The sequence below is a fragment of the Emydura macquarii genome, unplaced genomic scaffold (assembly GCF_026122565.2).
Source record: "Emydura macquarii macquarii isolate MOO-44397 ecotype Brisbane River unplaced genomic scaffold, CSIRO-AGI_Emac_v2 contig_1876, whole genome shotgun sequence".
In the NCBI taxonomy this organism is placed as follows: Eukaryota; Metazoa; Chordata; order Testudines; family Chelidae; genus Emydura; species Emydura macquarii.
In genome coordinates, this window is record NW_027132013.1 from 12,805,763 (window position 1) to 12,825,978 (window position 20,216).

At 44.6% G+C, this 20,216-nt stretch overlaps 1 protein-coding gene across 3 annotated transcripts in view; it reads right to left on the bottom strand.

Annotated features, from left to right (window-relative positions):
* AMBRA1 (autophagy and beclin 1 regulator 1) overlaps positions 1-20,216 on the bottom strand; it is a 190,450-nt gene that overhangs the window by 87,798 nt on the left and 82,436 nt on the right. For all 3 annotated transcript variants that reach the window (XM_067557650.1, XM_067557649.1, XM_067557648.1), the window contains one exon: positions 19,536-19,636. In XM_067557650.1, coding sequence (XP_067413751.1) covers positions 19,536-19,636 — 101 coding nt within the window. The remainder of the gene's footprint in view (positions 1-19,535; positions 19,637-20,216) is intronic.

Here is a 20,216-nt window from a genome sequence, read left to right on the forward strand (position 1 = left end):
ATACAGGGAGGCAGGGTGAAAGGCAGTTTGAGAAGAAGGGAAGGTTTGGATCTGGGGTTACATCTGCTAGGCCGCCCCCAGGCACACCCTCAAAAGGCCTACCTGCCACCTTGTTGGTAGCAACTTGAGCCCAACTGGGAAGTGTCGGCAGGGGGCTGTCCTTGATGGCACTTATAGTCCCTGTTCTTTTTCTTGTAGGACTTGCCTACCTGGGCCTGGCCCATGAACCACTGCAGTTGCTGGGGCCTGAAATTCTCCCTGGAAGCAGATGGAGTATATAGGCTGAAGGAGCATAGTGTGGCCCTGGAATTCTTTAGAGCATGCACCCTGGCATCTGTTTGGTCAGAAAACAGCACCGCACCATCAAAGGGGAGGTCCTGGATGGACTGTTGGACCTCTGCAGACAGGTGAATGACTGTAGCCATGAGGCCCTCAGCATAGAGACAGCTGCCACCATTGTTCTGGCTGCTGAGTTGGCTGCGTCAGAGGCCACCTGGAGGGAAGCTCAGGCCACTGATTCTTCCTCCTCCAAAATAGCCACAAACTCCTGCTTAGACTCCTGGGACAAGGAGTCGGCGAATTTGGCCATGGAATGCCATATATTACAGTCATATTTCTCCAGCAGTGCCTGCTGGTTTGATATGTGGAGCTGGAGGCTAGCAGTCAAATAAATCTCTCTGCCAAAGAGGTCAATCTTCTTTGCATCTTTGTTCTTGGGGGTTGAGCTTGACTGTTCCTGCCTGTCTCTTTTGTTGGTGGCTGACACCACCAATGACCCAGGCACATAATATTTTTAGATGTAGGGAGCAGAGGGGAGAGGGACCGCCATAAAGTCTTGATAGATTTGACAACTCCCTCATGGACAGGAAGGGCCACTCTAGAAGGGGCTGCTGTTGCCAAAATGTCAAAGAGTGCATCAGCAGACTCTTTCAGCTCCTCCACCTCCAAGCCCGAATTCGCAGCTATCCTCTTGAGTAGCTCCTCGTGCACTCTAAAGTCACCCTAAAGTCTAAAGTCGCAGAAGCACCTGCTACCACCTCATCAGGTGATTGATGATGAGGCAGGTAAGGGTGGAGTGAGCGACTGTTCTTCTGCAGCCAAGGTAGCCTCTTACAGGGGTACTGGTGAAGCCCTCGCAGCTTGGTCTGGTTCCTTATCCAAGTCTGGGGTGGGCACAACACTGTCACTGAGCGTCTCAGATGTTCCCGAGATCAACTGTTGCACCTGTGACCCTGAGGCAGAAGGGAATCCCCACAGGTTCCAGAACTGCATTGGTCTGGGCCATTGTATCAGTGGCCATGAATCAGGTGGTAACCCCAGGGGGAAACCTTCAGCCGTGGCTGGGTTTACTTGACCTGTGGACAATGGGTCTCCGCCCCCTCTGAATCCGAAGTGTCCTCTTCCGGGGACCATAGCAGTGCCGACCTGGTCTCCACCTCTTTAGTGCATCGGTAGATGCAGGTATCCCGGTAGCGGGGAACAGTGGCAGGACTCTGTCCATCAGTGCCAAGAATCTGGGGATCGATGATGGTAGCAACCAGTAGCAGCACTCTGGAGACCAAAGCTGTGGCATCAGGGATTGGTGCTGGGACCCTGGTGACCTGCATCGAGACTCGGGGGATCAGTATCGAGGCTTTGGGGACTGGTAGCGGGAGTCTAGCTGTCAGCAGTGATGCTTTTGGGACCGGTAATGGAGTCCTGGTGACCGCTGCTGGGGCATCAGTGACTGACGAGGGGTCGGACAGCAGTGTCAAGGTGTCAGAGATCTATGTGGGGCCCCCATTATGGGCTTGCCCCTGGACACACTGTTGGCCAGCAGCTCCAGCCCATGGTGTCAGCACGGATTTCTATCCACCAGAGGAGTGGGCAGCACAAGGAGCGAGACTCTGCGCCCATGTGCTGTGCGCGGAGTCTGAGCAGCTGGGCTCAGAGTCCGTTCTGGGAGCAGACTCCACCAGGAGTGCTTTTAACCTGATGTCTCAGTCCTTTTTAGTGCAGGGTGTGAAGTTTCTGCAGATCCTGCACTTATTTCGAACATGGATATCACCAGGCACTTTAAGCAGTTCAAGTGAGGATCATTTATGGGCATGGGCTTCTTACATGAAGCACATGGTTTGAAGCCCGGGGACCAGGGCATGTCCCATCCCTGGGGCTATGTCCCCACAGAACTAACTACAATTATATCTAACTACTAATTCTAACTAATTAACTTATCTAACAAACTATGTACACTAAATCAAGAGATGAAATGACTTGCCAAGGCAAGGACATTCCAGCACCGTCAATGGCAGTAAGAAGGAACTGAGAGGGAGGGAGGCCTGGCAATGCTCCTTATATTGGCACATATGCATGCCTCTGCAGAGGGCATTAGAGCTGGCTCTACAGATACCACTGAGGGAAAAATCTCTGGCACTGGAGCATGTGGTGCATACACACACACCTGACATAGAATGGACATGAGCAAGTACTCGAAGAAGAACTTGTGGTTGTGCTGTAGCATATCCTTTAGAAAGACATCCAATTTTGATTTAAAGATTGCAAGTGACCAAGAATCCGCTATGTCCACAGGTAATTTGTTCCAATGGTAAGATACCAAGATGTGTGTACAATGCCTAGCACAATGAGACCCTGATCCATAACTGAGCCCCCTCTGTCCTTCCATAATACAAGGAGTCAGCACCACCACTCAAAAACATACACCTTATTTTTAGGCTGAATTTGTCTAGCTTCAGTTTCCAGCCACTGGATCTTATGATTTTTGCCTTTTAAATTAAAGAATGCTCTCTATCAGAAATTTTCTCCCCAGGTTGATATTTATATATTGTTCAAGTCACTTCTTAAGAAGCTCAATGTATTTAGCTAATTAAAGAGAAGACTTACAGAGTGACTTAACCAAGGTTTTAAGAATGTAAGAACTGCCATACTGGATCAGACCAATGGTCTATCTAACCCAAAATTCTGTCTGCAACACTGGCCAGTGCAAGAGTTTCAGGGGGAATGTACAGAACAGAGCAGTTGGAGTGATCCACCTAATCTTCCCCTCCTAGCTTCTGGCAGTCAGAGGTTTAGGGCTGTCCCAAGCATGGGGTTACATCCCTGACCACCTTGGCTAATAGCCACTAATGCTTCTATACTCCATAAACTTATCTAGTTCTCTTTTGAACCTCGGTACATCCCCTGGGCATGAGTTACACAGGTTAATTGTGCTTTGTGAGAAAAAGTAATTCCTCTTGTTTGTTTTAAACCTGCTGCCTATTATTTCACTCGGTGACCCCTGCGTAAATAACAGTTCTCTATTCACTTTTTCCACACTATTCATGGTTTTATAGACCTCCATCATATCCCCCCATAGTCGTCTCTTTTGTAAGCTGAACGGCTCTAATTTTTTTAGCCTCTCCTTGTATGGAAGCTATTCCATATCTTTGCTCATCTTTGTTGCCCTTCTCTGAACCTTTTCCACTTCCACTATATTCTTTTTGATGTGGGGGACTGGACACAGTATTCTATGTTTGGGTGCACCATTAATATATATAGTGGAATTATGATATTTTCTGTCTGTCTTGTTTTCTATTCCTTTCCTAACAGCTCCTAACATTCTGTTAGCTTTTTTGACCACTGCTGCGCATTGAGCTAAAGTTTTCAGATAACTACTCAGGATGACTCAAAGATATTTCTTGAGTGGTAACAGCTATTCAGACCCCATTATTGTATTTATCAGTGGTGAATTTCATCTGCCATTTTGTTGACAGGTCACCCAGTTTTGTAAGATTCCTCTAACTCTTTGCAGTCAGTTTTTGACTCAACTATCTTGAATAATTTTGTATCATCATCCAGAACCTGAATCATTCTTGTAACTCTTTTCTGATCTTTCCAGTTTTTCAACATTCTTCTGAAAGTGTTGACACCAACACAAGACATATTATTCCAGGAACAGTCTCACTAATGCCATATACAAAAGTAATGCCGCCTCCATACTTCTCAATATCCCCATGAATACATCAAAGGATCACATTTGAGCTCCCATCATGATGAAATGGCTAAGATCATCTTCAGTAGACTATCCACAATGACCCGAGTCCTTTTCAAACTCACTGCTCTCCAGAATATAGTTCCCGATAGCCTGTGTAACCTTCACTCCTTGTTCCTAGATGCATGACTTTGCATTTGATTGTAATAAAACGCATTCAGCCTCATGTTCCGATACTAGGACCAGCATGGGTGAGGAAATAGGACTTAGGGAGAGACCTCCCCCATTGCAATCAATGGGCTGAGATGGCAACTGTTGTACTCCACAAGCCATATCACTGTCTCCAGATGGTGGCCCAGGCCACAGAAGTGAGTTTCCACTGAATCTCCAAGCTCTACCTTCCATGAAAGTACTGACTCAAAGTCACCTAAATTCTAAATAAAAAATGCCTCTAACTGGCTCAGCCTGAAACATGTGTTACTTTGGCCCAGAGAATCACTCCGTTAAAACAGCTGCAAAATCCTCTTGGCTTGCTGAACACTTGGTCTTGCTCAGGACTTTAAACTGAGTACTGCTCTGTTCCTAGCTCAACTATATTCTCACAAATGGGTAGAGAGGCTAGAGGCCTGCTTTTACCAGAGCTTAGAAGAGTAACACCGTGCAATTACACTTTCACAACTCTTTCTAGAAATGTAATCATCACCCCATCCTTTAGCTCCTCAGGGCTCTTTCTTTGGGAATGATAATCCTTTTCTAGGGTCCTCTTCTGTGGGGGAAAAAGGAAGAGCAATGTATGCACACACTTAGCAGCAACTCCTCCCAAGTGTTAGCACAACTGGGCCGGAGTGCTGTGAACATTTCCATAACTCTTAAAATACACCCAGAGTCATTGACTGGGGCTGCACCCGTGAATGGTAACAAAGTTTAGGCAGATCCACCCAGTAAGCACCATATCCAATCTCACTTCTGCTGCATTGTCAGATCCTAACAAAATCCTCAGACACTTCATGGTGTGTTCAGTCATCCAGCATGTTCTATAACAGAGCTGCCTGTAACCATGTTAATTGTGGCCAACACACAGAGATGTGACAATGCTCTGCAATCAGATCCTGAGGGGTTTCCATAAACAATGGATTGCGCGCACGCGCGCACGCACGCACACCCCCCCCCCAGTGCTCTAACACAACGTGTACAAAACTTCAGACAAAAACTCCATTTCCCACTTAGCATTCAAACGGCAAGAATCTGCCCCCAAAACACCAGGGGCTGCAATCTCAGCAGGTCTCAGAATTTAAGCAGAGTAACGCATGACAGAAGGTCTACAAAGAAAATCCCAAAGTTGCAGAAATTCACTCATCTCCAAGTCAGTGGTGACTTGCCAGTGCTCCAGTTGGTGCTAGGAGCACTGTTATGTTGGAGAAATCATCTTTCAGGAAGCACCTCAAAACCTAAATCCGGAGGGCTTGTCTACACTTGAAATGCTACAGTGGCACAACCACACCGCTGCAGCTGCACCACTATAGCACTTGAGCATAGACATTCTCCCGTCAACGTAAGCAACTCACCTCCCCAAGGGGCGTTAATTAGGTCAATGGGAAGAATTCTTCCGTCGACCTAGTGCTGTTTACACTGGCGGTTAGGTCAGCTTAACTACACCACTCAGGAGCATGGATTTTTCATACCTCTGAGCAACAAAGTTAAGACAACTTAATTTTCTGGTGTAGACCAGGCCTGAGTAACTGTGATCATTAAAGGACACAAGGCACATTCACAAGAGGCAACAGACCAGGTGTCCTGGTAAATTTCAAAATGGGTGATTACATTCTGTCTCCTTAAAAATCACTCTGAAGTTGTATGTGAATAAGATTTTATTAATCAGTTACTGCAAGTTAGCAATGAGCCAGTTAACAGCATATTGACTATGTTCTAAGCTTATGTAATCTCCTGTGTAGCTTCTAATAACATATTAGTTGATGCGCACTGGACGGAATATTTGCTTATAAATAACTGTCTGGCTCTGCTCCCAACTAGCAGACGGCCAAGGATAACAGCATGCAACCAAACTGCAACAGCCACACTTTGCTGTACAGTCAGCTTCCATCACCCAGAACATGTTTTAAGGGTCTCTATAGCTGGCTGTAGAGCCAGCATAATCAAAGAGAACGGAAAATTCCATAAAGTTTACATCAAGATTCCATTTGCAATAGAGCTGCCCATTACATCAATGGCAACGTCATTTTCACACAGGTGGAAACAGGAGGAAATTCATATGCACGGGTCTTGCTTGTCTTGAATGGAGAGTTAAGTAAGTGAAAAGAAATCTGATGAGGTTCAACAAGGACAAGTGCAGAGTCCTGCACTTAGGACGGAAGAATCCGATGCACAGCTACAGACTGGGGACCGACGAGCTAGGCAGCAGTTCTGCAGAAAAGGACTTGGGGGTAACAGTGGATAAAAAGCTGGATATGAGCCAGAAGCGCCCTGGTTGCCAAGAAGGCTAATGGCATATTCGGCTGCATTAGTAGGAGCATTGCCAACAGATCATGGGAAATGATTATTCCCCTCTATTCGGCATTGATGAGGCCGCATTTGGAGTACTGTGTCCAGTTTTTGGCCCCCCACTACAAAAAGGATGTGGAGAAGTTGGAGAGAGTCCAGCGGAGGGCAACAAAAATGATTAGGGGCTGGAGCACAAGACGTATGAGGAGAGGCTGAGGGAACTAGGCTTGTTTAGCCTGCAGAAGAGAAGAATGAGGGGGGATTTGATAGCAGCCTTTAACTACCTGAAAGGGGGTTCCAGGGAGGATGGAGCTAGGCTGTTCTCAGTGGTGGCAGATGACAGAACAAGGAGCAACGGTCTCAAGTTGCAGGGGGGAGGGCTCGGTTGGACATTAGGAAAAGTTTTTCACTAGGAGGGTGGTGAAGCACTGGAATGGGTTACCTAGGGAGGTGGTGGAATCTCCATCTTTAGAAGTTTTTAAGCTGCGGCTTGACAAAACCTTCGCTGGGATTATTTAACTGAGTTTAGTCCTGCTTTGAGCAGGGGGTTGGACTAGATGACCTCCTGAGGTCCCTTCCAACTCTATGATTCTAAGTGTTGTCTATCCCATCTCAAACATATTCAGTGACATTTACAGCCCAACTCAGAATAAATCAGGCAGCATTAAAGAAACGAAAGAACGAAGAGGGGAAATCAACAAACAACAATCACATAACTTGGGTTTTTTTCTGAAATCGGGGTGCAGCTTAATGGGTCCAGCATCACTACCCTGGTATCTAATAATGAAGGAATTAAGTGCATAATGAGCTGGTGAGTGGGAGCGGGATATTACAGCACTCAGCAAGGAGCTGCACACTAGCTCTGTGTTACCCTGGAACTGCCATTCTGTTTATTGCCAAGGAGCATTTGCTTCCAGGACGAGGGACCACTTGCAAAGGTAGAATTGCTGTTGCTTTTTCCACTTTTAGAGCTTCCTCTCCCTATGCCCCTTATACCATCTCTGCCTTGCCACTGTCATTTTCCTCCCCTGTGCTCTGTGACTCCTGTCCTATATATCAAGTTCTCTGCACTCCACTCTTAGTACACAGATATGTGGGATCTGGTTTCCCTCTCAGTAACAACTTCAGGAATAGTAAGTTGAGCTGAACTGTAGATAGACTGCAGACAAATGATGGCAATGAAGAGAGACTATGCAGCCTTTAAGGTGCCCCAATAATGCTATGCTGCTGCACCTTTTACCACACCCTGAGAGGCATGAAGCAAATACTTTGAGTATCTCCTGCTCAGAGGTGTGAAGAGCCATATCCTTCTACATGAGGATGTGCATCTATGATATTAACTCAAGTTTATTTAAGGGACCTGAAGCTGCATGAGAGGCTCTCGTATTTAGGCGGCTAATATCTAAAGCAGCCTTGATCATTGCCCAGAGTCACCATTCCTCAGTCACAGGTCCTGATGGCTGCTCTTCTCTCTCTCTCACAACAGGCCTCTAAGCTTTTTGTTTTAATGTAAGTTGATGTATGTGTATACTCCCTGTTGCTTTATGCTCAGTCTCCCCTTTATCTTTTTCTATGGATTTAAACACAATCCAATAAAATCTGATGACAAATCTGCTTCTAGCTGGAAACTCTGAGATCTGTACAAGGGCATTTTAGCAACCAGTCAGGTACCCAACCCACTGCTAATTATTGTGATGGACTATCAATTATTCTGCTTGCTGCTTTTAGCCATTTTCAGGCCTCTGCAGGAACTTAACATAACTAGGCAAACCAGGAGAGCAGCATAGACAGTGAACATGTGAAGTGAGCCTGGCTCTCTGCATTCTCTCTCTGAACATGCTGGGGTAGATGTCTGTGAAAAACAGGACGTCTGGATATATTTTAGAATTGTCAGTATGGGAAAATTTAGCTGTCAGACTAACAGCTTAAAACTGCTTGCTTAACAATATTTTTAGTGACATGTCTCTGTAGCTCCTGCCTCTGCCCAGTAATTTATTTGTTTGGTCAGCTATGTAACATTCTTTTGATTGACATCTCTGTAACTTTTGGGATGTAAGAAGGAAGTAGCAAGACTGAGTCTGATGGATAGCTTCATGGACACATTTGGAAGGATCTCCAGGCACAGATGGAAGGACTGGCCATCTGGAAATCTGTGACTGATTCACCCAAAGACTGCCCGAAGACGGCCTCAGACTAGTAGAGGTAACTTTTAAGTACTCTAATCACCTATTGTATATGTATGTGCTTAAGATTAATAAGTAGAGACTGTGGTAAATGCTCCCAATGGGTACTGCGGGAGACATTAAGTAAAGCTTTTAAGTTAAAGCACTTGGTTTGGATTTGTCTGTGCTAGCCATATAGCAGGTGGAAGAACTGCGTTTCCTTTGGTTTATTTCCTGATACCAACTTGCAGAGACTAAAAGTTATTGGGTCAAGGAATCCTAGGTAACACACCCAGAGAGCACTTTCTATTGCAGAAGTGAAAGAACGAATGAACAAGAGACAGAATAGACAGGACATTGTAACCAGGCAGCCAGACTAGGGCACTTCCCATTCCGGCCACCTACTGGCTATGCCAAGTAGACTCCTCTGGCCTCTTCAGACAGCAGCCCTGCATGACCAGGGCTTACATTCCACCCAATAAAATATTTTGCCACATGCATCCTCCCATTTGGATCATTTTTCTCCCCTGTAACTATGGCAGGCAGAAAGATCAAGAGACGTTTAGTCTAAAAGGAGAACCATTTTTCTCCCCTGTAACTATGGCAGGCAGAAAGAAACCTATTGGAGATCTCTATCCGTGACGGATGTTTCAAGGAAAGATACCTGTAGCTCTTTCAAATGCTAACTGCACCATCTTCCTTATGGTCTTCATTACACCAGGCTACAGGGCAACAGCATGATACAGGTCACAACAAGAGAAGAGGTGGCTGGGCAATCAATTACCAAAAGAATCAGGGAAGAAGGTAAGTTCACTGGTCTCTCAAACTCAGTGAATGGTAACTGTCACAGCACAGTAAAGGTGACACTGCTGGGAAGAAGCAGGCATCTTAGGATCAGCTATGTGAGCACCTACAGCTGCTGCAAATTACAGCTGACTACCTGGGGGTTTCTAATTCACTGTGTAACATGATGGGTGAAACCATTTTCCTTCTATAATTTCGTTTCTAAAGTTTGTTAATGTGCTTAAGAATCTCAGTTTATTACTCGGTCATTCAGGATTATCTGGTTCTTATGGGAAGTATCTAACCACTAGAACTAGAGTATCTACAAAATAGAACTGATGCTGAGATCACAAGTTAAATGGCAGCATGTGATTTCATCCCTCCGCACCACATGCTTCCACAACAACTAAGAGACTTTGCTTAGCAGACACTCCAGATTGGAATAATGGCAGAAGAGAGGGGAAATAAGAGGACTGAGGTGCACCAGCAGAGGCATGTGAGAGTCCATGGAGTGCAGCAGGTCAGGATGAAGGAACGTTAATAGAATGTGTAAGGAACTTTTGCACAAGTGACTACTTGAATCATACAATATACACTATTTAATGAGCACTAGAAGTCCTCCCCACTCCTATAAAATAGATTCTAGAAAGCAGCTAAACTGTGGGGTTTGGGGAAGTGGACATATGTGGGTTACAGATATCTATATTTCTGCCCTAAAACTCTGGAGAAAGGGAAGAGACTCTCTAAGAAGCATATGAGGACTGGCAAGGCAAGTTGTAGCTTACTGCAAGGTTTAGCAACTGCTTACTCATGATAATGGAGATAGCATGGAGGGAAGGAGGCTGCTCTGACCCTGTGAGAAGGATTGACTGAAAGGCTCAAGGCCTTGCAGGGAACGCAGTGTTTCTAAAGAGTTCACATCCTTCTGCACAAAGAAGTGCCCTGAGACCCATTGCAGCTGCATTAAAATACACTGCACAGACAAGCTACACTCCCCTTTGGGGTGGGTTACCTTGCAGATCTGCTCAGGGTGGAAAGGAGGCTCTGGAGGTAGGACACTACCAAACCTTATGGTGGCATCCACAGTCCAAAGGGCAAAACTAAATTGGCTTCTAAAATCAGGAAGAGGCAACTGAAGCCAGGAACCCAAACTGATACTCCGTAGACTCACATGAGTGGAGAAAAGGGTATCTATCTAGGAAATCTTCCCAGACATGTGTCAGTTTAAGGTCATATCATTGCCTGGGAGATGAGGGCAAATGAGGATTCCATTTCCCCACCCAATTGTGTATACTTCCATGGAGCGCAGATCATACTCTCCTAAACATCTGTCAGCCCAGGGTACAGAACATTCAATTAACATTAGCTTCAGAAAGCCTAGAGTTATCTTTATATATAGACGTTCCTCCCCATTTCACAATCCAAATACTAAGCCAAGCTCCAGTGCTGGACTAATACTGCTGAGAGAAAGGTCTCAGCAGTAGCATCAAGTCAGCAGGTGTGTGAAGAGACCACTTCAGAGGAAGTGGGCATATCGCTGCTGGTAGCAAGACAAGGTTCCTGGAGAAGAGTTGGGAAGCGGGAGTATCCCCCTGAGATTCTGGAAGAACGGACTCCCCAAAGTCAATCATAATAAAGAGGACCCACTTATTGTAGGGTCAGGTGGTCAAGATGCTTCTGGGAGACTTTATTTGAAGACAGCCTTAGCGATGTTCAGTGTTTCAAACCCAACCCTATTTTAAGTAATTGTGTGTTACACAAGCAGATTCAGGGAGTCACAGGACATAGCCTACAAATCACTGGGAGATGATGGCAGCAACAGAAAAAGAATCAATCCAGGGGGCCTGCAACCAGGAAGAAGCCAGACTCCCCATGTTAGTGAAGCTGGAGTAGTTTCCTAGAATACTGTTTCTAGGGCAACCAAGCCAGCCTGTTATCATGCTCACTTTCATCACTACAGCAGAAGTGAAAAGTAATTGGGTTAATTATGAAAGCAGCACTAGCCAGAGCACTACCACTAATTGTCCATTTATCAGGGGCTTATAAATAGTCAATTGAAGTGGCACTGGACTGGAATGTACCACTTAGTCACACACACCTGCCCAAATATGCCTGAGAACAGCATAAGGTAAGTGAACAAGCAATGGGAATACTGTGAAGCACTCTGAGATCTATAAGTTATAAGAGAGTTAGAAATAAGGAGGCAGCATGTCTAACAGGTATAGTCCAGTACATATGATTTGGATATAGAAGACCTGTGTTCTAGTCGTATCATTCACACACTGTGAGACCTTGAGTAAGTCCCTTCCTCTCTGCATGCCTCAGTTTTCCTATCTGTAACATGGAGATAGCAACACTTACTCACTTTTGTAGAGAACTTTAAGATTTACAGATTAAAAACTCTACATAGATACAGGCAAAGGAGTGGAAGCTAAAAGGATTCAACTCAAAGGTAACCTGCTGACTCACTTTATGGCCCTGGGCAAATGATCTGGAATTGCCTCTGTGAGCCAGGCTGTAAAATGGGGTATGGTACATGGTCTGGGTTATGGTAATTGAATAGATATTGCACCTTTCACTTTGATCAGGGTCACTGATTCCAATCAAGCACAGGCTGACAGTGACCAAAAGTCATTACTAACAGAGACCTTCCTGAGGGAAGTGAGTGGGATTTCAGTCCAGTTCTCAATGGGCCAGGATTCACATAAAGCCACCACAATGAGCATTAAACAGCAGACTTGTTGGCAACCTCAGCAGAGATGCCAAGCACTGACTTATTTTCATCCCAAGAGCAAGCCCCACTCGATAGTAGAGTTGGGGAATGAGACAAGCTTGCACTACCACTGCTTGCTCTTGGGATAAGCAGAGCTGATCAGTGTCTGGGGTTGTAAATCTAGCATGCTTTACCAGCGCTAACTTCGCTCAAATATTTATGTCGCACCACTCAATTGGAAGCCATGCCGGGACCAAGCTCTCCACTAAGACCAGGGTTCAGAGTACAGGGATACAGACTAACCCTGCAAGCAGGGTCTCACAAACTAACATAAGCTGTTTGTTTTCACCCAAGGAAAATAGTTAAATTCATTGAACTGCACACATGACAGGGCAGTTGCTCATTAAGATAAAAGACAAGGCTTATGTGGGTTCTTGTGCTTTCAGCTGGTGGACTCTACACGTGGATCCCTTGTTGAGTAACAGGACTGTCAACAAGCTGGTGTTACCTTTCAAGATTTCAAGACAGTGAGAAGCTGAGAAAACACACAGGATCCTATGCTATTTGGCAAACAATGATTTCTTTTCTCCAGGAGTTTTCACTGAAATGAAACTAAAGTGTTTTTTTGTTCTGTTTCTTTGTCAATATCTCCCTGCCCAGCTCAAAGAACAGAATTCTCATGTAATTGCCAAAGTGCTGGTGTGGAGAGTTCACACAGGTGAACATGGGGCTTTAAGTGTTTGGTGGCAGGTGTTAGATTTTTCTAGGTATTTATTGATTTTTAAATGGATATTTGGAACCTACAATTGTTTCCCACCAGATGCAAAGAATTCAGTTTGTCCCCCACCTACTTGATAGCATGCTGTTCAAGTTTTGACTATATATGAGGAAGGCTCTGCAAAGAAAGCAGATGGTGAGAAGTGATCAGACCAAGAGGACCTAGGGGCAGAGAGAGGAGCAAACAGGCAGTATAAGACTAACTCTACGAACTCCAGGGAGGAGTGCTAACACTTGTGATTGAGACAAGACAGACCATGTTAAGTCACTGCACTATTTCGCTGGCTGCTCTCTTTGAGAGAGATGACGTTTCCCTTCAACCCATACAGCAACTCCTCACTTGAGGAACATGAACATGTTGAGATGAATGCCTGCTGGCTGGGGCAGAGGATTGGAAATAGTATTGTGAGAAGCCCAACATCCTTGTGCCACAAAGAACACTACAAATGGGTTGAGGAGAGTATGGAAATAGAAACCAACTGCTCTCATTTCAAGGTGCACTGATCTAAGAAATCTGCCTAGCTGGACTGCTCCCATGTGCCACAGGATTCACTTTACAGGCTTTTCCTCAGAGGCACAGTTCCCACCATGAGCTCACAGTTCATGCTGATTCTCCTATGCATATTGGTCGGACAGGGAAGAACTAGAGTCCAGAGGGCCAGTGAGATCCTTCAACTCCTGCCAAAAGTTTTAAAAGAGCTGACTGAGGAGCACTCTTGGACCATAAATTAGTATTTTCAATAAGTTTTGGAACACTAGGAAGATGTAGTGAACTGAAAGAAAGCTAATGTGCCAATATTTTAAAAAGGTAAACAGGACAACCCAAGTAATTATAGACCTATCAACCTGACATCTATCCTGAGCAAAATAATGGATCAGCTGATACAGGACTTTATTAATAAAGAATTAAAAGAGGATATAATTAATGCCCTCAAATAAGGGTTTATGGAAGATAGATCTTGTCAAACTAACTTGATATCTTTTTTAATGAGATTACAAATTTAGTTGATAAAGGTAACAGTATTGATACAATATGCTCAGAGCAAGCTTACAGTGTGAGGTAATGTGCACTATGGGGGGGTGTGATTTCTAAAGTGCATGAATGTATTACATATTAACTGGTTCATATAGACCCTGCTGGTGCGCACTAAATGTTCCCTAGTGCACTATAATGTATTCTACACTGCTGGTCTACACCAGCCAATTAATGCAAAACACATTAGTGCACTTTAGAAATCACACCCCCATCGTGTACATTATCCCACCCTGTGGATATGCCCTTAGACTTCTGGAAGGCATTTGACTTGGTAATGCATGACATTTTAAGAAACTAGAATGATACAAAACAATGGATTAAAAACTGGCTGATAGCTCTCAAAACATAACTGTGAATAGGAAATCGTCATTAAATGGGTGTTTCTAGTGGGGTCCTGCAGGGATCGATTATTGGCACTATGCTATTTAACACTTTTATCAGTGACATGAAAAAAGAGATATAAAACCATCACTGATAAAGTCTGCAGATATTAGGGAAATGGTAAGTAATAAAGGGAACAGGTCATTGATACAGAGCAATCTTCATCACCTGGAGACCTAGGCTCAAACAAATGTGTGTTTTAATAGGGCCAAATTTAGTCCTATATCTAGGACAGTGGTTTTCAACCTTTTTTCATTTGTGGACCCCTAAAAAATTTCAAATGAAAGTACAGACTTCTTTGGAAATCTTAGACATAGCCTGCAGACTCCCAGGAATCTGCAGACCACAGGTTGAAAACCATGGATTTAGGAACAAAGAATGTAGGCCATAGTTACATGATGGGGACTCTGTCTTGGGAAATCAAGACTCTGAAAAAGACTTGGTGTGATGGCAGATAATCAGCTGAACATGAGTTCCCAGTTCAAAACTGTGGCCAAAAAAGATAATGTGATCCTTGACTGCATAAATAGGGGCCTATATCGAGCAGGAGTACGGAGGTTGTTCTACCTCTGCATTTGGCACTGGTATGACCACTTCTGAAATGCGGTGTCCAGTTCTGGTGTCCACAATTCAAGAAGGATGTTGATAAATTGGAGAGGGTTCAGAGAAGAGCCATGAGAATGATTAAAAGATTGGAAAATATACCTTACAAAAAAAGACAAATAGCTCACTCTTTAGCTTAACCTTTCCTTTGCTAAAGCGTGACTTAAATCAGTCTGTAGGTATCTACATAGGAAACAGAAGTTTGATAATACAGGGCTCCTTAGTGTAGCTGACAATGATATAAAAGATCCTATGGCTGGAAGTTGAAGCTAGACAAATTCAGACTAGAAATAAAATGCAAATTTTTAATAGTGAAGGTAATTAACCTTTTGAACAATTTACCAAATGTTATGGTGGATTGCCCATCACTTAAATGATTAAATTACGATAGGATGTTTTACTAAAAGATATTCTCTAGTTCAAAAAGGAATGAATCCAAGGAAGTTCTATAGCCTATGTTATACAGAAGATCAGACTAGACCATAATAGTCCCTTCTGGGTTTATATTCTATGAGAATCTTTTTTCCAGACTGCTGCAAGGCAAGCCAGGTAAAGCTCCCAAACTGGTTCGGCACTGATATTTAAAGGGTTTTCAGTGACCAAATGGCATGTCTCATTCAGAAGGTGTTTGCCTTCTGAAATGGTTGACAATGGAGAAAGCATAGAACTGCACAGGCCTTTCCTACCCAGAAGATCAGAGGCAATTCTGTGGGGGATTGGCTTTCCAAAAGATTTCCATACACAGGGGCATAAACATCTGAAGGATTTAGGGATTAATAACTCCATCTCCCTCTTCCCTTTCATCTCTAAACTCATTCAATTTGCAGATAGGAGCTCCTCTCCTCCAACTCCATCCTAGACCCTCTCCTATCTGACTTCTTCCCCTTGTGCCCCACTGAAACCACTGTCACCAAAGTCTCTAACAACCTCTTCCTAGTCAAAGCTAAGAACCTGTACTCCATCCTCACCCTTATTGACCGTCGTCTGCCTTTAACACAGATGATTATACTTTTCTTAAAAACTTATCCTCCCTTGGCTTTCATGACTCTGCCCTCTACTGATTCTCCCCCTACCTCTCTAATTAGTCCTTCAGCATGTCCTCCATAGGATTCTCCTCATCCCCTCTTCAACTTTCTGTGGGGGCTCCACAGAGGATCAATGACGGAGCCCTTCTCGTCTCCCTCTATACCTTATCTCTAAGTTATCTCATCCACAAACAAATTAAACTACCATGGTTATGCTGATCATTCACAGATCTGCCTCTCTACTGCAGACTAATCTCCTTCTGTTCTAACTAAAATCTGTCATTTTGTGGATGTCTATCCATCAGCTCAAGCTAAATATGGCTAAAATTGTCCTTCCCCTCCAAGCCCGTCCCACTACTCCCATTCCCAATCACAATGGACACCACCACCACACTGTCTGTCACTCAGGCCCATAACATGGGTGTTACCTTGAACTTGGACCTCACTCTAGGTTCTCACACCCAGGCAATGTCTAAATCTTGTGAATTCTTTCTGCATCAGACCTCTAAGATACAGCCTCTCCTGTCTATCCACAACGCTAACTCTCCTGTACAGGCATCACCTCACATCTCAATTACTGCAACACTCTTTTCTCTAGTCTTGATAAATGCAAGCTTACCACACTCATATGCATTCACAATGCTGCTGCAAAGATCATTCTCTTACCCTGTCGCTTTGACCATGTCACCCCTCTTTCTGTATCCCTCCTCCGGATCTTTCTTTTCTATCATATCAAACATAAACCGCTTGTCTTCACTTTCAAAGCTGTTCATAGTCAAACCCCACCCTACTTATCTCTCGCTCGCTATTGAAATGTAGACTCCTGCTTCTGATTGTCCTATGAAGCCCACCACCATCCCACACTTGTTACAAACAGGCACCTTTGTGCTTTCTCCCATGCTGCCCCTCACACGTGGGAGGCCCCCCCATAAACATCCACAAAGCTACCTCATTATCCTCCTTCAAACTCTCCTCTGCTGTGACACCCACAAAAAACTTGACAACAGATAGGCAGCTGGTGCACTGAGACCACTGCCTATCATGCTGACCAATACTGTCTCATTGTTTCCTTGATTTTTCAGTCTGTCTATAGCCATCTGTGGCCTCTTGCCTTGCCTGGTAGATTGTAAACTCTTTGGGTATGTCTACACAGCAATTAAACACGTGTGGTTGGCCCAGGTCGGCTGACTTGGGCTCACAGGGTTCAAGCTGCACGTCTGTGAAACTGCTGTGCAGACATCTGGGCTCAGGCTGGAGTCCAAGCTCTTGGACCTGTGAGAGGGAAGGATCTTTTATTCTTTTATTCTAGTGTAGATGTTCCCTTTGAATACAGTCTTTTTGTTCTTTGTTTGTACAGTGCCTAGCACAATGGGGTCCTGGACTTTGACTAGGGCTTCTAGATGCTACAGTAATACAAACAACAAACATAGACAGGGCCCTGGGTATTGTCTGGCCAGGAAATCTGACACAGAATCTACTTCATAGAACTGTGTTTCAGAATATAAATTTCAGGGTTTTCCCAAAAAAGTATGCTCCTAGCCTTCCATACTTGATTCAACTACAAACCATGCAGTATGGTCTTCCCAGTCAGCAGGCATCCTGATATAATAGCTCTGAGCAGTGTGAAATGGCCTTTTATCACAAATATTAAATTTCAGACCTAGTACTTTATTGTGTTAACGCTCAGTCATCTCACTGCTAATTATTTTAGCAAAAATAATCTGAATGTTCTTATTCCACAATTCCAAGCACCTCCAGATCCAAAAGCCCCACATGCCCTCCATGCAGCTAAGTCTCTACCTCCACTGATTTCTATAATGCAGTTACTTGTTATCACTTAAATCTGTGGCACATCAATAACTGAAAATGCGGAGGAAGTAAAATAAACTGAATTCAATATTAAAACAAACACAAGGGGCCGCTCCACTGATGGGATGTATCATTTCAATAAAAAACCTCCACTGTGGAAGTTACCTGGAGTTGCAGCACAATTTCCAGTCTGATGCACTGGAATGCTGCAGAAACAAGGAGCTTTGCCAAAAAATTTAAGACCATCTTGCCATGGAGTAGACTGGGATAGACCTTGGTCATTTGGAGATTTAATGGTGGAGCTGTAAATACTTTGCTTGCTTTGTTTAATGAAGTCTCTGTGGTAGGGTGCAGAACCTTTTACATATGAATTGTGGGGGGTTAAGTTTTCTGCACTGAGAGAGGCTTGGGCTGTTGCATTGGGTTACTCTCCATCAGAACACTGTGAGGGAAGAGGAAGCAGAATAATAAAAGGAATTGCTGGAAGCCAAGAGCAAACTGACTACTGATCTTAAAGCTAAAATGCCAGGAAAAGATAGAATCTCCTCAGCTGCTGGGAAAGAGGTGCTGTGCTGGGAGGGTTGAAGGCAGATGTTTCCAACAAAGCCCAGCTACACAAGAGTTCTGCAGTGTTGCCTGGCAGCAAGTAATTATCTGCCAGTGAGCTGTTTCCAGAAGCTGACAGCCAAATTCCACACAAGCAAGAGTCATGAGGAAAGCATGTGCATCAGCAAACGGCTACAGGCTGACCCCCCGCTCATCAGGTCGCAACATGGAGATGCTCTGCAGCCTTGCCTTTGGCTACTCTTGCAGTTGCTGCAACAGGATGAGGAGGAGGCAAGTATTGTCTCAGCTGAGTGTCCAAGTGAGATATAAAGATCCAGGAGATGTTTCCAGATTTTACAGTTGACAATGAGATTTTAAAAGGCTACACTGGCACATCTATATGGCCACGCAAATTACAGCACATAGCCTCTGTCTGAGCACTCCCCAGAGAAAGAAAAAGAATACATGGGAGACCATACTCCTTCCAGGGGGGTTTATGCCTTTCCTGCACATGCCCCATTGGCAGTAGTAGCAGCAGGCACGGGTTCTCCATCTGCTGTTCAATTGTGTAGGTATGTTGATATCCACCTTCCCCTTATCCAAAGAAAGCCTCCCCAACACTGGTACTGATCACAAAGCAGTTTAGGCTCCACCAAGAAGCACCCAAAAAATTATGCCATCTATCATATAAAACTGTTTCATTCACAGGCTGCCAAAACCCCACTCCTCTTCCCCTCCACCCCCGCCTGCCCTTTAAGGCTCCCAAATGCCTGTGTGCTGTATGTGGTGGCAGCCAAGGTTTTAATACGCACTTATTAGGATCCTAATTGAATCCCGCGGCTTGCCAGCCGGAACATGAACAAGGCACCCTATAATTCAATTAGAAGGACCTGCAGCAAGCTGATCATTAGGCTGTCAGATTTTTTTTTTTTTTTTTTTTTTTAAAGAAAGACATTTCAGATTGGGGAGGGAGTTAAATGTAGGAAGAATCATTAAATTCCCCCCTGCCTTAGGCTCTGTGCTGAGGCTCCCTTAATATGCACTCAAAGTATGGAATCTGCAACTTCTAGGCACTTGAATAAGCCCCATCACTTTAATATTTAGTTCCACATCCTCTTCTGGTTCAGGAGGTTTATATACCAGGTTGGACACAGATTTCTCATAAATTCTTCTTCCAAGATGACCCACTAGATGGAGAGAATCCCACTTAGGCACAGTAGGGGTATTTCTTTACCTGCCAAGACTCGGTTAACAGAAGAGTGGGTGGCCAAGCCTGGCTGTCCGCGTTCGTGGAAAATCCCAGCATAAGGTAAGTACTCTGGCAGCAAGAAACGCCTAAAGAAAGAGAGCGCACACTGTGAGAAACTCCCCGCACGCTCAGAAAAACCCCCAATGTGTTATCAGGAAACTGAGGCCATGGTCCAGGAATCCCATCTACTTTGTGGGAGCAGTACTGGGCTCTGGGACGCTAACGGGGGAAGGGTGGCCAAAGACAAGAACCCAGTCACCTGAGTGCTCCATCCAGCAGAAAAATGGTAGGCCATAGCTCAGGATCACAATCCCTCCACCCACACATGCTCCATCCAGCCAAGATGGCATTGAAGACCTGCTGAGCTATACCAGCAATCTAATCCCTATCTCCTCTTCTTCCCTACACCTTCATCTTTGACCCAGTATGCTTCACTGAGAATCCCTATAAGATTTTCTCCTCCCTTCCATTTTGGTTTCACACTACAGCCACCAATTTCCAGTTAAGAAAGATCAGGACAGGGTTCTTGGGAATGTGGTTACAAAAGCTAATCACACTAATCTCACTCTCTCCAATACAAGGGCTGGGCACTGATAATCTAGCCACTGATAACCTAGTGCACAACAGACCCGTGCAATGAACTGAAGCTGAGCCTCTGACATGGAA